General features: G+C 39.9%; 2 protein-coding genes across 2 annotated transcripts in view; one reads left to right on the top strand and one right to left on the bottom strand.

The window, feature by feature from the left end:
- Positions 1-25,194, top strand: part of RAB37 (RAB37, member RAS oncogene family) — a 99,325-nt gene that overhangs the window by 36,682 nt on the left and 37,449 nt on the right. The gene's annotated exons all lie outside the window — the stretch shown is intronic.
- LOC103104530 (CMRF35-like molecule 1) lies at positions 10,614-23,359 on the bottom strand. Its single transcript, XM_007482688.3, has 7 exons — positions 23,198-23,359; positions 21,478-21,807; positions 18,668-18,788; positions 17,457-17,566; positions 14,246-14,268; positions 13,580-13,732; positions 10,614-12,173 (listed from the first exon to the last, which is right to left on the bottom strand). Exons 1-7 carry the CDS (start codon positions 23,259-23,261, stop codon positions 12,042-12,044), a joined length of 933 nt encoding a protein of 310 aa, XP_007482750.2. The 5' UTR covers positions 23,262-23,359; the 3' UTR covers positions 10,614-12,041.

The raw sequence follows: 25,194 nt of genomic DNA, 5'->3' as shown, positions 1-25,194 counted from the left end.
AAGAGAGATGGGACTGGCACTGAAGAGAAAGATCCCTCTCCTTTTAGAGTGGTCATCCACATGTTGTTCAGCTGTCTGCAGTCCTATTCAGTTTGAAATTGCTATCAGTCTAAGTAGAAGAGATAAGCAATTTACAAGTTAGGTAACAGGTCCATAAAAACCCATCTGGGTTTTTTTGGGCAGATACTACAGTGATTTGCCATTTCCTTCTCTAGCTCTTTACAGAGAAGAGACTGAAGCAAACAGAGTAAAGTAACTGGCCCAGAGTCACAACAGCCATTATGTGTCAGAGGCCAGATTTGGACTCTGGAAGATAAGTCTTCTGACTCCAGGCCTTGCACTCTATCCACTATATCACCTGGCTGTCTATCCTTAGATTAAATAAGGTTACAACATGGCAGCTCACACAGGCTGATTGTACCAGTGTCCTTCTTTACAGTCACTTATTACCTGTGTGACTTAATCTCTTGTGTCTCAGTTTCCTAATCAGTAAATGAAGGAGTTGGACTAGATTGAAGGTGTGATATGCCAGAGGGGGCTGCTTTGTTTCCCCTCTCCACCATTGCATCTGAGGACATTTTTTGCATGCCCTGGCCCTTCTGTACAGCAGCCCTATGTGAACACTTCCTCCCTCCAATCTCTGGGGTAATGGAGGGGGCTCACAGGTGGCTTGAAGGTACAGTTTGGGCACATAATCTCTAAAAGGTTTGCCAATGCTAGATTAGTTGATCCTCCAGTTCTAACTGTATGATCCCATGACTAATGGAGCCTAAGTTCTCTTCCATATCTAAATCATGATCTACCTTTCCTAGTAGTAGTCTCTCGGTGACCGAGAATGACTATTATCCTTGTGCATTATCATCTATTGATGTACCCTCACGTGGCTTTGGAGTCCAAAGACTGAGGCGCACAGTTTGTGGCACATGGGGCATGGGACGCCGGTTGTTACGGGAGGTGCGGTTGTGGCCTGGTGTCGGCGTTCACGCGCAGTGGCAAGACGTTGACGTTGCTCATCTTCAAAGGTGGTGGCGGCATGGTTAATGTGGGTTCGCCAGCTGCTTCTGACAGAGGCAGCAAGTTCTAGTTGCTTTGGTGTAATGCCAGCCCACTTCAAGTTTGACTTTAGCTGATCCTTGAATCTTTTCTTTGGTCGACCTTGTTTCCTGAGTCCAGCTGACAGTTCACCATAGAATACCTGTCTTGGTATTCGCTGTGGGTCCATGTGGATGACGTGTCCAGACCATCGTAGCTGGGCTTTGAGGACCATGACTTCGATGCTGCTGGAGTTGGCTCTGTCGAGGACTTCCTGATTGGTGATTCGGTCCTGCCATCGGATCCTCATGATTGACTGGAGGGAGCATTGGTGGAATTGTTCCAGCTGTTTCATGTGCTTCCGGTACAGTGTCCATGTCTCACAACCGTACAGGAGCGAGCTGAGGACCACTGCGTTGTACACTTTGAGCTTCGTCGCAGTGCTTACACCTCTGTGTTGGAGGACTTTGGAGAGCAGCCGCCCGAGTGCCTGGCTGGCCTTTTGGATCCTGGCATTAATCTTGTGGTCTAGGGACCCGTCGTTGGTGATGGTGCTGCCCAGGTACTTGAAAGTGTTGATGTTAGAAAGCTGCCTGCCGTCGATTGTAATGCACGGCTGGTTCGTTGGCCTCCCTGGTGCAGGTTGGAACAGCACCTCTGTTTTGCTGAGGCTGATAGTCAGGCCAAACAGTTTTGTTGCTGTAGAGAACCTGTCCACAATGGTTTGGAGATGATTTTCTTGGTGGGCCATGAGAGCACAGTCATCTGCAAAGAGAGCTCCCAGGATGAGTCTCTCTGTTGTCTTTGTTTTTGCAGTCAGGTGGCGGAGGTCGAATAGTGAGCCATCCAGTTGGTATTTGATGTAGACGCCCAGGTCTAGATCCATCACAGCATGTCGTAATACTCGGGTGAAGGATAGGTTGAATAGTACAGGAGTGAGGACACAGCCTTGTTTCAAGCCATTGGAGATGTTGAAGCGATCAGAAGTCTCTCCATCAGATAGGACTTCCCCTGTCATGTCGACATGAAAGAGCTGGATCAGTTTGACGAATTTTGCTGGGCAACCGAGCTTGCTGAGGATCACCCACAATGCGTCCCTGTTCACTGTGTCGAACACCTTTGTCAGGTCTATGAAGACAATGTAGAGACTCAGGTTCTGCTCAAGGCATTTTTCCTGCATTGGCCTCACCGTGAAGACCATGTCGATGGTGCTGCGATCTGGTTGGAAGCCACATTGTGATTCAGGCAGGTTCTGCTCTGAAACAGATGACAGGAGTCTGTTGAGTATAACACGGTCGAGGATCTTTCCAGCAGTGGAGAGTAGTGAGATGCCTCTGTAGTTGTCACAGGCTGCTCATGCGCCTTTGTTCTTGTATAGGGCTACGATGGAGGCATCTCTGAGTTCTAGGGGCATGTCTTCCTCTTCCCATATGCTGGTCAGCACTATGTGGAATGCCTGGAGCGCCTTTCCATTTAAGGCCTTGTACACCTTGGTTGGGATCCCATCTTTACTGGGTGCCTTGCCTGCACTCATTTGTTTAATGGCTTTTTGGACTTCCTCTATTGAAGGAGGGACATCAAGTTGTTCAATGGTGTGGTTTTGGGGGATCTGGTCAAGGGTGCTTTGGTCGACTGAAGAAGGTAGGTTGAGAAGCTGACTGAAGGTCAACTGGGGTGTATAGGGTGCTCAGGGAGGGGTAATATCTCTGGTATGGAGGGCTTGTCGTGCCCTCCTAGGGCAGCTCTCCAGCCTCTGACCCTCACCTGACACCCAGCTCTCACTTGTGGCTCCCAGTAGCTGCTAGCATGCGGCAGCGGCCACACCCCGGGCAACGGCTTCGACAGGCCCGCCAAACCTTGTGAGGGTAGCCATCGGGTCGTCGTCGACCCCTGGTGAACCAGGGTTTTGCTCACCCAGCGTGTGAAGACTGCTTCGGTGGAACAGATGGAAGAAACCAATAAGAAGGTTCAACGGCTGAGATGGCGACACAGCAAAGCACTGTGGAGTGCTTAGGGCGTGTTGGAGCACAAAGGACAACACGGCCGTCCAATGCAGCTGAGGAAGTCTCCAGGTGTAACGACTTTTCGTGCCACTGGACCCAGGCTTCCAATGCTGAGAGAATGGGACTGTCACTGTGCATTGACTTTTCCACTTAAATCTCCTTCACGCACAAGTATCTTTGTGCACACTCATCTATCTTAACCCCATCCACCCTCTTCAAGACCTGCAGCGATGGGGGAGTGACGACGCAACAGGTGGAGGTGACCACTGGCAGTTGTAGTCACAATCCTCCACGTAGGCAGCCCACGGACCAGTGGTCGCTGGGCCCTGTAGGGCAGCAGAGATGTTCGGCAGCATCCTGGGTGACTGAGCAGCCCTCTCTAGGATAGCACTACCTTTCCTACTATGCTTATAAAGGTCAATAACATTAACAGATTCACTGTGATTACTTTTTTTTTTAATCCTTACCTTCTGCCTTATTTGGTTCTAAGGCAGAAGAGTGGTAAGGGCTAGGCAACAGGGGTTAAGTGACTTGCCCAGGGTCACACAGCTAGGAAGTATCTGAGGCTAGATTTGAACCCAGGACCTCCTGTCTCTGGGCCTGACTCTCAATCCCCCGATCCACCCAGCTGCCCTGACTTTCATTACTTTTTTTTTTTTTAATATAAACCCTTACCTTCCGTCTTGGAGTCAATACTGTGTATTGGCTCCAAGGCAGAAGAGTGGCAAGGGCTAGGCAATGGGGGTCAAGTGACTTGCCCAGGGTCACACAGCTAGGAAGTGGCTGAGGCCGGATTTGAACCTAGGACCTCCCGTCTCTAGGCCTGGTTCTCAATCCACTGAGCTACCCAGCTGCCCCCTCATTACTTTTTGAAAGGCAGATTATTATAAACTGTTTTCAAATGCTTGAAGGCCATCTGATGAAAGAGGAAAGTGAATTGCTCTCCTCAAATTGGAAAGAACCAGGAGCAGAGAATTGAGAGAAAGCTGCAAAGAGGCAGGTTTCCCTTCAATGCAAAGAAAAACTTCCTAACAATGAGAACAGTCCAAAAGTGTAATGGGCCTCCCAGAGAAGTCTTTCTCTATTCTAGAGGTCTTTGAGCAAAAATGAGATAACCATTAGCAGGAGATATTGCTGAGGGCATGTTTGTTCAGATCTCAGCTAAAGTTCCCTTCCAAGATCTGGTTTCTGTAGTTAATCTCTTTATGTTGGGATTATCCAGTTAGTGGGGTATATAGATATTCAAGGAGAACTAAAACTTCTGGTGTGAGGGCTTGATGAACACTTTTTAGAGCTGTTTATCCTCTGTTGGTGTCTACCTGGCACTCAACTCTCACCTGTAGCTCCAGGAAGCTGTAGCATGAGCAGTGGCCACATTCTGGTAAACGATCTTGGCAGGTAGGTTAAACCAGGTTGAAGGTAAGCAGTGGATCACAAACCCATCAGTGAATTAATTCACAAACATGAGAAGACTTTCCCTAGCAGAAGTGGTTAAATGAGAACAATTTGTTCCAGTGGCTATGAAGGAATCTGAAGGAAGCACCTTGGAGTGCTTAAAGCTTGGTCAGACATGGAAAATCACGGGCTCATCCATTGCACCCCAAGTCATCACTAATCATCCTGACTTTTGTTCTGCCACTGGACTTCAATGACTCTGGAAGAGAGAGTGAGGTGATGACTTTGGGAGACTTCCTCACTTCAATTCATGCACAAGTCAAGATATTAAACTGTGATGCTAGACAATGGGGGTCAAGTGACTTGCCCAGGGTCACACAGCTGGATAGAGTCTGGGGTCATATTTGAACCCAGGACCTCCCATCTCTAGGCCTGACTCTCAATCCACTGAGCCACCCAGCTGCCCCCTGTTTTTTGTTTTTGTTTTTTTTTGTTTAAACCCTTACCTTCTGTCTTGGAATCAATTGTGTGTATTGGCTCCAAAGCAGAAGAGTGGTAAGGGCTAGGCAATGAGGGTCAAGTGACTTGCCCAGGGTCACACAGCTGGGAAGTGTCTGAGGCCAGATTTGAACCTAAGACCTCCCATCTCTAGGCCTGACTCTCAATCCACTGAACTACCCAGCTGCCCCCATGGGGCTCTTTGAAAATGAAGGAGAAACAACAATATCCAATCAGTACTTATGCCTGTGTCTCAGCCCCCTGACAGGACACAAGGATCATTAACAACAACAAAAAAAAAATCTTTGCATCCAAGATTCTCATAGAGTGCTAAAATCCTAGAGGAAACTGCAATATATAATCAAATTATGATGATGATGTTGACAACTAGTAAGGGAAAAGACTGAAAACTGAATAATGAAAGTCCTAGAGGGATATGCTTCCATGGAATGAGCACAATGGAGTGGCAAGACCAATGGATTTAGTCAGGAGTTTGCTGTTCAGGCAAAGAAACTGGAGAGATTTGCCATTTCCTTCTCCAGCTCATTTTACAGATGATGAAATTAAAGTAAGAACAGTTAAATGACTTGCCCAGAATCACCCAGCTAGTAAGTGTTTGAGGCCAGATTTGAACTCGGGAAGATGAGTCTCCTTGACTCCAAACTCAGAACTCTATTCCATTGTGATGCTTAACTGACCCCTTAGTCAGGAGACCTCGGTTCAATTCCTAATTCTGTTACCAATTAACTGTGACATTGGCTAAGTCACTTTCCCTCCCTGAATGGTCTCTAAGATTCCATATTCTATGAAACTTTGGCCCTGGACCAGCCTTTCTGCTGCTGACCTAGAGTAATCTCACACCTCAAAAGGATAGCTCAAGATGGGTAAGTTGTAAGTCAAACATGGCAACAGCAACACTATGGATATTTCTTGCCCTTTATCATAAGTGGTATGATAGATTCTATTGGCAGTATGGCTGTGCTAGAGATACCATAGAAACAGAAATCCAGAGACCACAGGTGAGGAGCACAAGCATCTTAGATGTCAGGACCCAGTAGCTCTCCAGATATAAAGTAACTCAATAAACATTTATTAAGAGCCTCAGTAGCATAGTGGATGGAGTGCCAGGCCTGGAGTTGGGAGGATCTGGGTTCAAATATGGCCTCAGACACTTCCTAGCTGTGTGACCCTGGGCAAGTCACTTAACCTTTTTACTACTCTTCTGTCTTAGAGTTGATGCTTACAGGAGACAGCTGGGTAGTTCAGTGGATTGAGAGCCAGGCCTAGAGATGGGAGGTCCTAGGTTCAAATCTGGTCTCAGATACTTCCCAGCTGTGTGTTGCCTAGCCCTTACCACTTTTCTGCCTTAGAACCAATATACAGTATTGATTCCAAGATGGAAGGTAAGGTTTAAAAAAAAAAAGAATTGATGCTTAGAGTCAAAGATGGTATCTGAATTGTAAAGTACCTAGGAGGATGGTGGTATCCTTGAGAGGCAACTGGTCTAGCCATTCTGGAAAATAATTTGACCCCATACCTTTAGGAAGAGTGGAGGGGAGAAATGGTCTAGGATGTAATGGGATCACTTGTACATGTAGAGAGGTTTGCCTTGGCAAGGAGAAGGGCTACCTCTTCATGGGAAACAGTAGTAAAAATGGAGATAATGGCAGAAAGCATTTAAGTGATGGAGATGAGAAGAATGAGAGAAAAGACAATTGGCAGATGGCTTTAATTTTTTCAGTGAAATATAAGGTAAATTCCAGCTGAGAGAGTAGAAGGAAAAGGAGATAGGAGAAGACTTGAAGGGGAATGAAAATGTTTCAGAAAATCACCGTAGTGAATGGGATAGTAAACTAATTGAGGAGGTATAAAGGCATTGCTTGCTACAATGACGACCCAGTAGTGGTTATGCAATATAAATTTGTAGTGGATCTAATCAAGAATACCATGATTTTTTCCAACTTTATTCAGCAGCATGAATAGGAATGAAGGCAATAGATAATAGGGATAATCCAGGGCAGATCCTGGGCAGGGCAAGTTTGGCAATAGAATAGCATAAGGAGGCAAGGAACTCAAGAGAAAGTATAGAACTGATTCTCCAAGGGGTTGAAAGGATGAAAGAAGAGTATAGCCAGTGCAAGGGGGCAAAGGTCTGAGAACAAACAAGATTCTAATGGAGAGATCTAACTTGGAAGGAGCAGATCAGACTTTTAGGTAGCAAGATACCTACACAAGTATTGTCTTCTCCCACTCACATCCCTAGCATGATGCCTCTGAGAGCATCCACCCTTATCCTTGCTAGAAACCCAGGGAGGAAGTTATGAGAACTTCCCATGGCCATAGGAAGTCCTTGTGGTCTTCTGAGGGCTAGGAAGAGCAGAATATAGTTCTTACACCATGGCCCATCTCCAAGTCTCTTTTTGTTCCTTTCTTGTGTTCCCCAAAGGCCTCAAGTTTCATCTGTAGTGTCCCTATTTTGTCTTATGTGTCCCTGGAGCTTTAAAATAGATCTCAACTCCAGTCCTTACACAAACTGATTTTTCTTCTATCTTTATTCTCCTCTATTTGTTCCTCACAAGAACTTTCTCACTATTTTAATTTAGTCCCTCCTTTCTTTCCCAAATTTAACCTTCTCTTCCAAGCTCTACATGACTAGAATAACCTCCTGTTTTTTTTTTCCTACCTCTCCCATTTTTAGAACTATTTTTAATGTGAATAAGCTACTTTCCCTTTTTGGTCCTCAGTTTTCACATCTGTAAAATGAAGATGTGGCAATTAAAAATTCCAAGAGACTGGATTCCAGGTAAGAAAATCAACTTTTGGTCAGACTAGCAAAAACTAATAAATTTATTGGTCAGTGACATCTCTCTCTGAGATAAAAAACAAAGATAGTATCTTTATCAGTTATACTTTAAAATTAAATACAATTTTGGGCCCTCCCCCTAGACAGTGCAATATATACCTAACTGGTGAATACCTAATGAAGAAAAGGAACAGTTTTCTCTCAGGCTCACCCAAGTTCCTTCATGATAATGGGGGTGTTATCCCTGGTTATATGATTTTAATAGCCCTTTGTGATCTTGATGAGTACATCAAGTCGGGTCTGTTTAAGTTTTTGACCTCCCCATGAAATGACCTCATTTCAACGGGAGATCCAAGGATGCTGCCTTCCAGACCTACTTAGTTTGAGCCAGTTCTTGTTTACTGGGAAGGACTGAGCTCATAATCTTCCATTTCAATCATCCCAACTTAGGAGATGCTCTGGCCACTTTCCTTGGATTTGTTAGAAACAAAGGAATGAGAAAAAAGGTTTAAAGGACAGATCCAAGTTTCTATTTAAAACTTAGAAATAGAAATAATGCATTCTTAGAAATATATCTTCTCAAAGGGTTTCTGAAACTACTAAAGGCTCACCACTTATGAAGAATTTCTGGGAAAAATGGAAAACAATCTGACGGAAATTAGGTTTGGATCAAATTTCACAAAATATACCACCATCAGTTATAAATGGATATAGGAGCTATATATAAGGGGTCACATAAACAATTTAGAGGAAAAAAAGGAGACATATTTTATATCTTTGGATAAAAGAGTTCATGACCAAATAAAGGACAAAAAAAGTTCACAAAAGAGAAGGTAGACAATTTTAGTTACTTAAAATTGAAAAGCCTTTGTACAAATAAAATTAATATAGCTAAAATTAGGAAAGAAGCATTTCATTGCTGGGGATTTATAAGTAATAATTCAAATATATTACTAGCCATCCCCCAATAGATAAATTATCAAAAATAAGGAAGTGGTCAAGGGATGTGAACAGGCAGTTCTCAAAAGAAGAAATATAATCTATCAACAATCATATGGAAAAAATATTCCAAACTATTAATAGGAAGAGAAATACATATTAATACAACTCTTGAGTTTCTAATTCATACCCACCAGAATGGCAAAACATAAAGAAAAAGAAAAATTATAATTTTTAGAGGGGTAAGGATGAAAGAAAACAGACTTACTAACATATTGTTATTGAAGTTATGAATTAGTCCAATCATTCTAGAAAATAATTGATACTAAATTGATACTAAAAGCCATTAAACTGTGAATACTGCTATGACAGATACTATGAGGCATAGAATCAAAAGGGATCAGTAAGAAAGGACCCATAGACAGCAAAGGAAAGTAATAGGTGCTGGAGGGGATGTGGCAAAGTGGGGACACTAATTCATTGCTGGTGGAGTTGTGAATTGATCCAACCATTCTGTAAGGCAATTTGGAACTATGTCCAAAGGGCAATAAAGAATGCCTGCCCTTTGACCAGCCATAGCACTGCTGGGTTTGTACCCCAAAGAGATAATAAGGAAAAAGACATGTACAAAATTATTTATAGCTGTGCTCTTTGTGGTGGCAAAAAACTGAAAAATGAGGGGATGCCCTTCAACTGGGTAATGGCTAAACAAATTGTGGTATCTGTTGGTGATGGAATACTATTGTGCTAAAAGAAATAATGAACTGGAGGAATTCCATGTGAACTGGAATGACCTCCAGGAACTGATGCAGAGTGAAAGGAGCAGAACCAGGGGAACATTGTACACAGAGACTAATAAACTGTGGTTCAGTCGAATGTAATGGACTTCTCTGCTAGCAGCAATGCAATGATCCAGGACAATTCTGAGGGACTTATGAGAAAGAACACTCTACATCCAGAAAAAGAACTGTGGGAGTAGAAACACAGAAGAAAAACATATGATTGATCACATGGGTCGATGGGGATATGATTGGGGATGTAGACTCTAAGCGATCACCCTAGTACAAATATTAATAATATGGAAATGGGTCTTGATCAATGACACATGTAAAACCCAGTGGAATTGCGGGTTGGGAAGAGAGGAGAGTAAGAACATGAATCACGTAACCATGGAAAATTTTTCTTAATCAATTAAATAAAATTAAAATTAAAAAAGTAATGAAGCTAAAAAAAAAGAAAGGACCCATCAATACAAAAATAATTATAGCACTACTTTTTGTTGTGGCAAAGAATTGAAAACTAAAGAGGCACCCACAATTTGGAGAATGACTGAATGAATACATAAATATAATGAAATATCATTGCATCATAAGAAATTACAAAAAGGATGGATCCAGAGAATCCTGGGAAGACATGAACTGATGAAGAGAGTAGAACCAGGAGAATAATTTCTACAATAATGCAATATTGTAATGGAAAATAACTTTGAAAGATATAAGAATTCTGGTCAATGTAGTGACCAACCATTATGCCAGAAGATCAGTGATGGGACATGGAATTGACATCCTGTCAGAGAGGTGGACTGGAGTAGACTGAAATATTCTTTTTTTTTAATATGGTCAAATTGTGGGTTTATTTTGTTTGACTACTTATTTTTTACAGTGTGGGATTTTTGAGAGGGTGGTGGATTTGGATTATTCAAAAAAGAAAATAAAGAAAAGAAGGTCATGAGATGATTTTTAAAAAGTTCAGAACAGGAGTTTCATAATTAGACATAAACAAGGGTAGGATTGGGGAAAACAATAGCTTTTAAAATAACATTTAGTTCATTATAAATGCAAGCTAGATTTAAAAGATTCATTATTTCATGTATAGTCCTTTCTCCTTCTTGTATATAGAAATATTCAAATTGTTGATGATGATTAACTTCAGAATAACCAAGGAAAAAATTTTTTTAATAAAATAAGTAAGGAAGAATTTATTAAGTGCCCACCATATGCCAGCCTATATTGTGCTAAGTGCTTTACAAATATATCTCATTTGATCCTCACAACAATTCTGGAAGAAAGGTGTTATTATTCCTATTTAAGAGTTGAAGAAACTGAGGCAGAAAGAGATTAAATGACTTGTTATGTCACACAGCTAATAAGTTTCTGAGTCTAGATTTGAATTAATGACTTCCTGATTGCAGGTGTCCTGGCCTATTCACAGTGCTACCTATCTGCTTCATTTTAAAGGATTCATAAGAGTAAGAGTCACATCCTACTGCTCCTCAACACCCAGTGAGGGGAACTTTCTTCCCACTAACACATGTACTATCTCTGGACTTGCAAAGACTGAGATTGTGTCTATACGGATTCCTCCCTTAAGAAAAGGGATCAAACTTTTCTCATGCTCTGTAGCTCAATAAAGCCCCAACTCTCAGATAAAGCTTAGGAATGACTCCTGTCTGGGATTTTTCCAAAAAGGGTTGACAAAGTCCCTTCCAGAAAGGCATTGAATGTGAAAAGTAGATCAGGTATAAGACAGTTATTTCCATCTTCCACTGCAAAAAAAGATGCTTAAGACACAAAATGTTTTAAATTATGCTTTAACAAATATTTAAAACATGATACAATAACTCATAAATACTATTATACTCTTACAGGAAATGAAGACTGCTGCTGGACAGATATTTCACTTTCCTTTCTGGTTTCCATCACTTCCCCAGTGCACAAATTCAGATCTCTTGGCAAGTCAGGACATGACTCAGACTTTCTTAATTGTAATATTTTCCAGACGGTAGTCATTTCTCCTCCAGGAAGTAGTGGTGGTTACTTCCTTCTGGGTGACCAGCATGTATACTCAGCCACTCCCAACATCTTGAACCTGCAAGGCTTCTGCCAAGGCTTGAAACATCCATCTCAGGATCACAGATCAGTCTTTCATGTTCATGTAGAGAAAAGCTACACAGAGCTTGAGGTCTCGGCTCAGACCCATCATATTCTTATATTGTGTGTGCAGTTGTCATTGCTTGGCAAGATAGGGGTTGAAATTTCCCCTCTCTGCTCTTTAGAAATCAGAGGAAGTAGCTTTCTGAGTTCCAGGTTGACATTGCTCCAAAGAGAGGAAGAGAGAGAATGAATAGAAGTTCTGTTAAATTTACCAAGGGGACAGCTCCTGCTTCAGTAGACAATCCCTACCATCCAGGGAAACATGAGTCCAATTAGAATCCGCTGGTCAAGCCTGTTCTTTAGCCAGAGGCCAAAGTAGATGTCATTGGAAGAAGAAGGTAGGGGAGATGAAAGAGAAAGAATCAGGAAGCAAGTCAAGTCAGGGCTAAGATCAGAGAAGTACCAGGGGGAAAACTAAGTCTTCTTTTACAAGTTGTATTAATTTTCCTCAACAGGATTTCTCAGGTGATGTTGGGAGTTCAGATTTCCCATGTTGCTATATATTGAGTTCTGGTCTGGCGTATCCAGAGAAAGAGTATCATAGGATATATTCTCCCCTCTGAGAGAAGCCTGCAAAACAAATCAAAACAGTCAGAGAGGGGATTGACAAGAAAGGAATGGAGTGAGAGGGAATGTTAGGAATATATCCATATAGGAGAGCAGGTCAGGGTCATGTAAAGAATCACAAGAAACAAAGAAAAAGGCCAATGCCTTCTCCTTACATTTTCTAGAACATAGGAACTTGGTGGGGATTCAGGACTCTTAAATTTACTTCCAGAAGCTCCACTGACTGAGAAGAAGTGGGAAGGGGGAAGAGGGGTGAGAAGGAAAAACAGGGCACATGGGCCTCAAGCTTAAAAGGAACTGAAGTATAGTAGGTAAAGAATCATTTTTTAAAAGCATCATGTCAGAGAAGAATCCACTGAGTTTGAATTCTGGCTTTTCCACTAATAGTTGTATAATCCTGTATAAATCACTTAATCTTTCAGAGCCTCGATTTCCTCAGGTGTAAAAAAAAGGAATTAGACTACAAAAAGGTTTCATGAAGAACAAGTCATGTCACACTAACCTCATTTCTTTTTTTAATTTTATTTTATTGATACAAACAGGATTAAGTGACTTGCCCAGGGTCAACCAGTTAGTAAATGTGTGAGGCCAGTTTTAAACTCAGGAAGATGAGTCTTCCTGACTCCAGACTGAGCACTCTACTGTGCCACCTAGCTCCCCCTCGTTTTGTTTTTGGAAATGACTATAAAATCACTGAATGAAGTGAAGAGAATGGAATATAACAGATATAATTTATTCACATTTTAAATTTGGCAAAACTTCTGCCATTCTTCAGGACATAGTGATGAAGTTCAGGCTAGACTATGAACTGGCAAAGTGATGCCAATTCGGTATAAGCAACTAACTAGGAATGATTTTTATATTTTTAAATAAAAGCTATTATGTTTTTTAAACATTCTTAGATTACTTTCCCTACAAAAACGAGCAGACAGGCTAGATTTGACAATACCTCCATGATTCACTGACCTTCCAGGCTAAACTGTAGCAGAGCAAGGGGGAATAACATTTAAGCAAACATACTCTTACTTTAAAACCAATATTTAGTATGGATTCAAAGACAGAAGGTAAAGTTGTTGGGTTCAACTTTAAAGGGGCATCTAGGTGGCTCAGTGAATAAAGAACCAGACCTAGAGTTGGGGGGTCCTGGTTTCAAATCTGACCTCAAACACTTCCTAGCTATGTGACCCTGGGCAAGTCACTTAACTCCAATTGCCTAGCCCTTATCACTCTTCTGCCTTGGAATAGATACTCAGTATTGATTCTAAGATAGAAAGTAAGGGGTTTAAAAAATAAGTGAAAAGCTTGAACTACATCACATCTACTGCCAACATTCTCTGATGATAAGTGCTCTGGACCCTATAGCATCAGGGTTTGAGTTTAAAACAAAACAGATCTAACTCTGCACTTACCATAGTGACATATTCTACTTCATTGTAGCTGCTGTTGACTCTGTTAGAGGCTTTGGGTGAAGCTTCCTCCTCTGGAAAATCTAGATGGGTATCTCTGAATGTCCTCTGCTGCAGGGTCAGATGTGCATAACAAATGCCCTCCTCTGTGGTCTGCTGTACCAATAGAAAGTTTTTATGATCTGGACCGAATGCCCATTTCCATGTAAATAAGCCCACACCTGAATGACCAGAAGTTCCTCTTTTTTTTTTTCCCCCTGACAGGCCTTTCTTCAATGAAGAACTCCTCACTCACCAGTATTTACTGGTACTACCACAACACCTCCCATCATTTCCATCCCCACTATGGCTCCTTCAGATTCTGCTCCATCCTCACCTTGAATTCCGAGACTGCTTGGGTGTCCTTTGCTCAATCCTATCTATTCCCCTGGTCTCCCTTTGCAAAGTTGTCTTCTCCAAGCACTACTGTGTAGTTTTAAAATCTTCAATTGCTACTTCCCAAGATAGGGCATATATTTGTATTATGGGGACCGGCCAATGAGAGTCCAGTCCTTAGAGCATAGGACATATGCCCCTGGCAAGTTATACAGAGCATAACCAATTTTCTCTCCTGATTTCAATCCACATGAAAGCTTTTGCCCATCCCAATGACAACAAAGGCTTTCTTACCTCCTTGGCAAGTTTTTCAGCTTCTAAAAGGGAAAAAAACAATCAAGGGTTAAAAATCTGGAATTATATATGAACTGATGCAAAGTGAAATGGGCAGAACCAAGAAAACAATGTATACAGTAACAGAAATATTATACAATGATCAACTGTGACAGACTAAACTATTATCCGTGAAACAAGGTTCCAAGATAATCCCAAAGGACTCATGATTTAAAAAACAAACAAAAACAAGCTATCCATAGCCAAAGAAGGAATTGTTGGAATCTGTTTGTAGATCAAAGCATGCCATCTTTCATTTTATTTCCTTCATGAGTTTGTTATTGTATATGTGATATGTGTCTTCAGTGAGGACATGGGGAATATGGAAATTGCTTGAAATCATTGCTATAATCTATATCAGACTATTTACCACCTCAGGGAGGTAGGGAGGAAGGGAGAGAATCTGAATCACAAAATATCAGAAAACAATTGTCAAAAATTATTTCTACATATAATTTTTTAAAAAATTAAATTTAATAGACAAAAAAGAAACAGCATTAGAATGCCATATCATTCTCAGAGAAAGGCAAAAAAGACCGGTGGGTTATAAGAACTTATGTTTATATAGCAAGTTATGATTGCAAAACATTTTGTCTAACTGCTCATCAATAATATGAGACTGTTGAGTGACAATTCATCTCTAAAGTCCCCTTCTCCCTCAGCTAGTAAGTGGCAGAGCTGGGCTTGAAACCCGAGCATACTGACTCCGTAAAAGCTTGTTTATACTGATATTTCCAAATGGATAATTTTTACCCACCTTCAAGCTTTTACTCTCAGAGGGTCTTACTTGTCAAAATATATAAACTTTAAAAAAAAGTCTTTCTTCTTCTTCCTGTATTCTATTCCTCCTACTAACCTCATCCTACTTTCTCTTTGTTGCACTAATCAATCCCTCATCTCTAGGGTCCAAAAGCCTTCCTATGAGGCTACACAGGGCAGATTGGTTCAAAGGTTTTTTGTTTGTTTGTTTGTTTTTAAACCCTTACCTTCTGTCTTGGAGTCAATACTGGCTCCAAGGCAGAAGAGTGGTAAGGGCTAGGCAATGGGGGGTCAAGTGACTTGCTCAGGGTCACACAGCTGGGAAGTGTCTGAGGTCAGATTTGAACCTAGGACCTCCCGTCTCTAGGTCTGACTCTCAATCCACTGAGCCACCCAGCTGCCCCCTTTTTGTTTGTTTTTTTAAGTAAGATTTTTTCCATTTCTAAACCACACCATAGTTTAGTTTAAGAAATACTTTTCTCCCTCCATGACTTTTATTCATTTAGTTATTAAACACTTACTTCTGTCTTTGAATCAATACTAAGTATCAGTTCCAAGGCATTAAAGTAGTTAGGTTGAGGCAATGAAGATTAAGTGATTTGTCCAGGGTCACACAGCTAGTAAGTGTCTGAGGTGAGATTTGAACCCAGGACCTCCTATCTCTAGGCCTGGCTCTCTATCCACTTTGCCACCTATTTGACCCTATTTGTTTATTTTTTTTAAACCCTTACTTTCCACCTTGGTAACAATTTTAAGACAGAAGGGCAAGAGATAGGAAAATAGCGTTAAGGGACTTGCCCAGTGTCACACAATAGGAATCTCTGAAGTCATATTCTCCTGACTCCAGGTCAGGAGCTCTATCCACTGTGCCACCATACCTTTTTTTTTTAACCCTTTCCTTCCATCTTGGAATCAATAATATACTGGTTTCAAGTCAGAAGAACAGGAGGAGTCAGGCAATGGGGTTTTTGGTGACTTGCCCAAGGTCACACAGCTAGGAAGTGTCTAGGGTCATATTTGAACTAAGGACCTCCCATCTCCAGGTCTGACTCACAATCCACTGAGTTATCTGGCTGCCCCCTGCCTTCATGACTTTAAAAAGTACCATTGAGTGAATTAGCATTATTGATAAGGGTCCTAGTATTAACTTACTTGATTTTGATTAACTTACTTGATTTTTCCCTGTGTAAACTTGCACTTAAATGCTTTGGCCCTCTCTCTCCATCCAAAGGCAGGGTGACACTCTCCCATCTCTCCCCAACCACCACAGGACAATAAGATATAGATTGTGATGAGGAAAAGACTTAATTCGTTATCTAAGTAGATTCTAAAATTAGCTACAACAAATATGTCAAATATGAAAATGTGGAAGTAGAACGAGACAGGAAAATTATGCAATTCCCATGTCTGAATTAGAAAACTGACCACTTGTAAAAGAACAGTGTAGTGTTATAAGAAAAGAAACCTGGGCAAATCGGGGAGAATGAGGGAAAACCCTTCAATAATGACCATACCTCTCCATACCTCTCAAACTGGATACAGAGATGGAGGATACATACACTATCCCCAATAAAACTCACATAGCCACTACTCACAGAAATGTGCAGGTCTGGGACAGCTAGGTGGCTCAGTGGATTGAGAACCAAGACTAGAGATGGGAGGTCCTGGGTTCAAATTTGACCTCAGATGCTTCTTAGTTATGTGACCTTGGCCAGGTCAAGTAACCTCTATTACCTACACAGTATTAATTCTAAGATGGAAGGTAAGTGTTTAGAAAAAATTTTTTTTAGCAGGACTGCTTAGAAAAGGGTAAGATAAATGAGTTTTTTAAAATAAAATAAACTAGATTGGATAAATAGCTCCTAACTGTACTTAGGCAATTTCTTTGTTCCTCAAAGCCCAATTGGGAAATCCACCAAGAGAAAAAGAACAGAAACCGCATAACCAGGGCCCCACACACGTGATCCTGGCTTCCTGTCCTGGTTCAGGAATCAGTTAGTTCCCAGGGTAGTGACTTTGAAAGGTCATATTTAAAGATGTGTTAAATGGAGGGGTAGAGCAGGTTATCTACAGCTAGGTCCTTATTAGTACCAATAATGAATCCCTGAGTGGTTGCATTATTCAAATTTATATTGCTTATTTCCATTGGACTAAAACCAATTACCATATTTTACATAAGTATAGTTTTGAATAGTATCAAGTATTTTCCTTCATTATTCACTTCAGGACTCATATACAATTAGTTCTCCAGGCTTTTCCCTTCAAGTTGGAAGCTGCCTCTTAACTTTACAAATTCTCCTCATCCCATATGTGTCCTTGACCTTATAAAAATGTTTAGAGGGTCCAGAGAAGAATCATTTTTCTCATTTCTTCCCCTCCTACCCACCACACACACCTAAGGCTGGCTCCTAACCTTTCTTCTGTCTCAGCATCATTCTCCAAACCAGAATGGAGACTGCCACAAACATTAATAAAATGCCAAAGATGATGGGCAGTAGGTGTTGGAGATCTGTGATTTTAAACCTGGAAGAAAAAAAAGGAAACCCCAACTAAGACTAAGGGAATGCTCACCTCTAAGAGTAGATAGCAATAGAATTTAACTATAGAATCATAGACGTAGAGCTGGGACGATAGTAGATATCACTTTATCCTCTTTATTTGATGGAGGAGGAAACCAAGGCACATAGAGAGAGAGTAGAAAAAACTTGCCCAGGAGCACACAAGTAGTAAAAAGAAGAGTTTGGATTCAAACTCAAATCCTCTGATTCCAGACTCAGTGATCTTTCCACTGTACTCTCCAGCTTTCTCACCATACTTTGGTGAGATGATGAGGTTTGAAATGAAGGAAATGCCCAAAGACAGAAACTGCTGCTTCTCTAGCAAATCTGTTTCGACAGAGAATTCCAGTTTTCTGAATTCAGTGGAAAGTTAGGGCTTCAAGCATCAGTGAAGCCCACACTTACAGGATCCACCATGGCAATTGAGAGATGTGTAATTAGGAAAATCTTGTATCCTTGGACTCCATCTCTCAGCATCCCTTTCCCTTTTGTCTTCACGTTTATATTTGTTACATGTGTTGTGTGTATATAGTTGGATGTTTCCACACACACACACCCTTTTTTTCTGTATGTAAGCTTTTCTCTTTTTCTCTAGCCCTTTCTTTTTTCTTTTTTACTTCAAGTTATTATTAATAAATCTTATTAAATATGTTACTTGGAATATTTTGGTTATTAATTTTTAATCTACATGGAGACTAAGGATAAAATTTTAATGAGAGTAAATAATATTATGTGAATCTGGAGTAAGGTAGGGAGTAGGAGAGATTCTGTCAAAGCACCTCCAAGAAAACAAAAATGTACTACTTGAATGGCTCTGCACAAGGATGGGATAGAATAGATACAAAGAAGATACAATTCCAAGCCCCAGAGGAAATAACAATAGAGTATTAGAGGAGTCATTCTCAGTCACAGAGAGACTACCTCTACTATTAGAGGAGTCAATGATTCCTTAGTCTTCCATTGGGCCAGGTAAAGATTGAGATGCATTTGGCAAAATCCTGCTTTGATTGCTCTGAGTTCCCATTAGTACCATACCTGGGAGTTGAATGTCTTCAGTTCCCCTTACCTTTTGTTAGAATACTTGTCTACTATTCCTGTGATGTTTCTTGTACTTTTGATGGTTGTCACATTTGTAGTTCTGGCATTAGTGGTTCTGACATCAGTGGTTGTCTTCCCTGTAGTTGGCGCTAAACATACAAGCCAGATCAATTGTCACTGTCTGATGAACACTCTTCCTATCACTCCTTTATAGCACAACATGATACTTCTGAGTTTGTAAGGAACCTAGTGATGGAGTCCTCACTTTGGGGAGTCCCTCTTCCAATTGAAACCATTCAACAAATCAGTGGAGTGAGCTTTACTGATAATGTCCACCCACTGTTCTCATGTGGCCCCAGAGTTATGTGCAATAGTGGAGTGGAGAAACTGTGACTCTCTTTGTTGAGGTCAGGGTCAGCTCCAGGCAAAAGGTCAAGAGTAGGAAGTTTGTCAGTAGGGCTCTGGCTTCCTCCTTCCATATATCCTGTGAATCTGGAGTAAGGTAGGGAGTAGGAGAGATTCTGTCAAAGCACCTCCAAGAAAACAAAAATGTACTACTTGAATGGCTCTGCACAAGGAAACAACTTACATGTATAGCTTCATGGTTTACATATATTTTCTTGGAATTCAGGTTAAGATGGCAGTGTGAAAGATTATTTAGAAACCAAGCTTTCTCATAAAAACCCCAGGAAACAGTGGAATTGCACTTTGGCTACAGGAGGGGCATGGGAGGAGGGGAAGGAAAGAACATAAATCATGGAACCATGAAAATTTTTTCTTAATCAATAAAATTAAATTTTAAAAAAGAAAGAAACACTTGTGAAACAGCCAAAAAAAGAAAAAGAAAAAGAAATGATTGAAAATGACCCCACAAAGACCAACAATTGGGGAGTTGGGGCTGGGTGGTGGAAGAATAGACCTAAGTTCATCTATCCAGTCTAGAACTGAAGTAAGAGATAAAGGATATTAGAAATGAAATTAAACTTCAAGGAGAAAATATTAAAAGGAGAATAAATAGATTAGAACAGAAGGTAAAAAACCTTGCCCAAATAGTGTTCTCCTTGAAAAATAGAATGGAACTCTATGACCGCATGAAACAATAAGAAATATTAGAAAAAAGTCAAAAGATTGAAAAATTTGGAAAAAATGTAGGGCAGTTACTGTTTTTAAAAAACTGACTTGGGAAACAAAGTCAAGGAGAGATCACTGAAGAATTATCAAAGTCCAGAAAAACCATGCCCAAACAAAAATCTTGGAAAGTATGTTTTAAAGAAATCATAAAAGAAAACTGCTCAGATATACTACTACCAGAGGTCAAAATGAAAATTGAAAAGAATCCATTGATCACCTTCTAAAAGAAACCTCAAACTGAGGAATATCATAACTAAATTCCAGAGCTTTTAAGTTTAAAATTCGGTAAAGAAGAAAGAATTCAAATACTAGCTAACTACAGCAGAGATCAAAGAAGCCTGGACCAAGTACTTTAAAGATGAGAATATCTTAGAATATTCCAAAAGGCAAAAAATTAAAGGCCTACATCCAAGAACCACTCACCCTACAAAAATAAATATAATCCTGTGGAAGGAAATGGTCCTTTAATAGAATATAGAACTTCCAAGCATTCAGGCTGAAAAGAATATAAACTGAAGGAAACTTCGAAATGCATATGTAACACCTGTTTTGCTAAGCTAACCCAGAGAGGCTAAAGTGAATGGAAGGTGGAAGGTGTGAGAAAAAGCAATTTGGACTGACATTTTGGTGTTATAGTAGTAATTCTCTATGAGATGCCTCTCCCTAATAGATTTAGAGAATGTGTTTAGTTTAACTTGGATCTATGAAGATCTATGAAGAATCAATGGAAAAGACAAAGAGAAAGGATCAGGAGAAGTTTCTTTGTTGTTTGAACTGACTTATTTTATGAAGAAACACATTATAAAGAAAATTCTATAAAGATCTTGTAATGAATTTTCAGTTTGTCATGTAATTCTGGAGAGACTGCTACCTGTGACGGCTTGAAGAAAAAAAGCAAGAAAAAGGACCAAAATAACATTTTCTTCAACACTTTTTCCTTGAAGAGAAATATGGAAAGGATTCTTGTGAAGTTTTAATCAGTATTTTCTGTGAACTAAATAATGGAATTTCATTTCCAAAAGTGAAGAAAAGTCATCTGTTATTATAGGGAATGTTTCAATTTACTCCAGCTATGATCTTTCTTACAGCCAAAATATTTTAAGTAATTTATCTATGTCTTTGTCTTGTAATATATTTTATTGTTAATAAATTATATATTTGTTAACCTATTTATTTGATCATGAGATTAAAAGACTTACAATATAGATATTGTCAACTAGGTTTTTTGGGAACCCCAAATTTTCCCTTGTCCCCTGAGAACTCACTAGAGAAAAGTCCCAGATTCACCCATTTCAGACTGAACAATAGATCTTAATATGGAGCAGAGCCTCTGTCATCTTGCCATGATTTTATAAGGGACCCAAGTCTAATATGCATTTGGCATGAGTCCTCCTAGTCACACGACCAAAAAAAGAATAAAAAGGAGTTTTGGGTGTTGACAGGGATCCCAACACAGGCTCAGGAAGCCAGTCCTGATAGGGCTCTCAGCTTTATCCAAGCTCTCTGAAGTCAATGAGGATACAATGACTGGCCCAGGGCACAAAAGGAATCAGAAAGAAATATGGATATGAACCCATCTCCTCCCCCTAAAACGGACCTTACAGCCTTCAACCAAGCAGTTCTCTGGCACAGAGAAGGGAAATGGCATTGATTTCCCAACCCAGAGCCCCAAGGCCTCAACACACACAGATCACAGGAGCCTCCTACCTGAGGAAACAGTCAGTTGAATCTGGTTTCCAATGTCTGTTCCAAACTTCTCAATCCCACACCAATAAAAGCCTTCATCTTCTTTTCTGACGTCTTTTATTGTCACTGTGAATGTGTGTGCTGCCTTATCATCCTGGATAGATACACGGTCTTTCACACTCTCCGATTCCTTGGTTTTTACAAGAATAGTACAAGACCAGTGAAATCCTTGACACCACCACTTTACATATGTCTCCCATTTTTTTGCGTAACTACAATTTATAGTCCCCAAACTATTCTCTTCAAAATTCACGTGCTTAGGGCTCCATAGCTGTCCATCAGAGAAACAACCTGAAAGACATAAACCCAGAATTTCATTTCCTTTCCTCTCTCTGCCACAGGTCACCATTGTCCCAAGAGCTGCCCCTGAGTACAGGTACCCAAAGGCATCAGAAGCTCCCTTAATTTAAACTAGAGTAGATTGCCAAAGAAGTATAGACATCCAAAAGGCCTTTGAATGCAAGAAAGTTCATGTTTAGAAAAAAATGAACTAGGTGGTCACTGAATTGAGAGCCAAGCCTGGAAACAAGAGTTTCTGGGTAAAAATCTGGCCTCAGATGCTTCCTAGCTATGTGACCCTGGACAAGCCCCTTAACCCCAATTATCCAGCTCTTATGTCTCTTCTGCCTTGGAACTAATACTTAGTATCAATTCTAAGACAGAAGGTAAGAGTTTTTGTGTTTTCTTAAGGAATTAATAAGTGACAGAAGTAGGATTTGAACTCTAATGTCTAGAATAATGCCTTATATAAAATAAAGGCTTAATATTCATTTAATCAAATTGACTTAATGAATATAATTATTAGAAGGAGAATTTCCCTTCTGGATATGCTACAGTTACATTATTCCCTTTCTATTGGGGAGGCACCATAATTTTAACAATTTAACAAACATAAATTTAACAATCACATTTTTGAAAAATTATATTTTATTTTGTTTTTATTTTTAAATTTTCTCCCCTCCTCCTCCTCTGCCCATTGAGAAGACAATAAAAATAAAATCCATTAAAAATAATATAGTTGGGGGAAGCTGGGAGATGAGCCACCTAACTTCCCCCTAGTGCTTCTTTCAATGTACAATGCATGCTTCCTCCCTTTTGCTATTTGTCCAGAATCATTTGTATTCCCTACTTGGCAAATTCTATCTTTCCTTCTCTCAGATCCCTCATCCACATTCTTATTTTTCCCCTCTAAGCCTCTCTTATTTTGTAGACTGTTGAAAGTAATGAAAATAAACCAGAGAAATACATTCACTAACTCTATGGAGGATACAATACACCCTCCCCTTTACCTGATGTGTAGTATCTGTATGACAATCTACAATCTTCTGTCTCCTTTTTGGGTAGGCAGAGTTGTTCTCTAGTGCTCATTTGATTTTCAGTAAATGTACAATTTTCCATGGAGATTATAAGCATAAAGTCAATGATAAACACTTGAAGAATGACTGGCTGATTAATTGAAATTAATAAATTTCATAATAATAAATAATAATAATAAAAGGTAATAAAAGGATTCTCTTGGAGAAGCAATCCTAAAGTCTTCCCAGGGCTTCCCTGAAGGAGACATCAGGATATATATGTTTTCCTCCAGTCCCTTCTTTCCACCCTCTCTATCAGCCCTCTGCCAGCAACTTATCTTGCCAGGACAGCTTTGCCTATGCTTGGAGATTCAATTTCCACTCACCTGGGAGCCAGAGAAAGAGAAAAGTTGACAGCAGATACATTTTCTTCTCATACCTCATTGGCATAGTCTGTCCAAGGCAGCACGCTAGAATTCAGCTCCTCAGCTTTTCAACTCTTCTGCTTTTTCATGTTTCTCATACCACTTCCTTATTCTTCTATTTCACATTTGAAAACCAAAGCAAAAGAGGAAGGAGATGAATGGGTGAACTATATTTTAATAGCCACTTGAGTGGGGCGCGGGGGGGGGGGGGGGGGGGGGAGGTAGAGAGCATCATGTGCCTAGTTGCAGTGGTATATGATTTCTAGTATTAGAAATAGTCACCCCCTCGAATTAACTGGTTGCCTCTCAGTTTCCTCTGTTAAATTGGGGAGAAGATTTGTACTAGATGACATCTAAATTTCTTTTTGACTGTAGACAATTCCTTTTGGCATCTCTGTGACATCAGCTTCAAAAACCACTCCCAGCAGTGACAGAAATCATTTTGTATCTTTAAAAGGGTTTGAAATCTTGAGAGACTGGCATTTATTTATCATCCTGTAGTCCATTTTAACTGTGAAAGCAGGAAAGAGACTAAGAAGCTACAGGAAAGAAAAAAAAGATCTAAAAGAACTTTTCTGAGAGAAGTTTGAACTTTTGTAATAAAATATTAGGAAATGAAATTTAAAGAACATAGTTCAATAAAATGTCATTAAATGAATTCTGAAGAACATTTTTAATAAATGGCATCCAGAGAGACCTAACTGATAAGACTATGTCCAGAATTCAGAAGTCAGTAATGGCAGAGATAGAAGTGACACTGTATGTTATCATTCTCATCATGTAAGATTACAAATAATTAGACCCAGTAATACCATTGTTGGGTCTATTTCCCAAAGAGATGAAGGATAAAAGGAAAAGAATCTATATGTTCCAAAATATTTATAGAAGCCCTTTCAGTGGTAGCAAAGAACTGGAAATTGAAGGGATCAACTGGGGAAGGGCTAAATAAATTGTGATATGTGATTGTGATGGAATCCTACTGTACCATAAGAAATGACAAGCAGATTAATGTTTTTAACTTTGGAAAGAACTACATGACATAAGATAATGAAGAGTGAAATGAGTAAAATCAAGAGAACATTATATAGTTACAGATTTAATATTTGAAGAATAATGTGTTACTGTTCACCTCCAAAGAATGAACTGAGAATTAGAAACGTGAAGGACATAATCTATATATATATATATATATATATGTATCTATTTGCTGAATGATGCCTTTTATGCTGTGGGGTGGGAGGAAGCAGCTGAGATGCCTGGAAATAAATTCAATTAATGATAAAAAAAAGTTTATAAATAATTATATCTTTGTTGTATTACTTTCTGTTAACATGTAGCCAGTAACCTTAAAAGACTATTATAGTTCAGTCCTGTCGGACTCTGTAACTAAATTTGGGGGGCGGGGTTTGGGCAAAGATAATGGAGTGGTTTGTTATTTCCTTCTCCAGCTCAGTTTATAGATGATGAATCTGAAGCAAACAGGATTAAGTGACTTGTCCAGGGTCATACAGTTGGTAAGTGTCTTAAGATCATATCTGAACTCAGGAAGATGAGTCTTCCTGACTCCAGCAACACAGCTAGGAAATATCCACTTAGCTGCCCCAAGATCTATATAGTTAGGTAACACTAATATTTTTAAATTTTTTATTTTTTACATGTCGATAAAATTTTTAATAATTGTTTTCTGACACTTTGAAATCTATATTCTCTTCCTCATTCCCTCTCTTCTTCCCTCCCTAAGACAGCAGGTAATATGATATAGATTATACATATGCTATCATGCAAACACTAATGTTTTTAAGTTTTATCAGCAAGCTTTGCCTAGAATGGCTTAAGTAGATGCCTTGGCATGGAGATGACTGGAAGTTGGGTAGGGGTCCTGATAGGGCAAGATAAGGTAAAATCCTCACTCATCACAGCCCAACAGCCAGGGGTTGGACCTTCATTTCTATAGAGAG

Source organism: Monodelphis domestica, chromosome 2 (assembly GCF_027887165.1).
Source record: "Monodelphis domestica isolate mMonDom1 chromosome 2, mMonDom1.pri, whole genome shotgun sequence".
In the NCBI taxonomy this organism is placed as follows: domain Eukaryota; kingdom Metazoa; phylum Chordata; class Mammalia; order Didelphimorphia; family Didelphidae; genus Monodelphis; species Monodelphis domestica.
This window is presented reverse-complemented; position numbering and strand designations above follow the sequence as displayed.

Excerpts from the sequence above, each read along its gene's own strand:
- LOC103104530 (XM_007482688.3), bottom strand. The coding sequence starts at position 23,261 with ATGCCAATGAGGTATGAGAAGAAAATGTATCTGCTGTCAACTTTTCTC. Across the intron at positions 14,269-17,456 it reads GATGCTGAGACAGAAGAAAG|AAGCTGAAAAACTTGCCAAG; the intron begins GTTAGGAGCCAG and ends TTTCCCTTTTAG. Across the intron at positions 13,733-14,245 it reads CTGAAAAACTTGCCAAGGAG|CAGACCACAGAGGAGGGCAT; the intron begins GTAAGAAAGCCT and ends CTATTGGTACAG.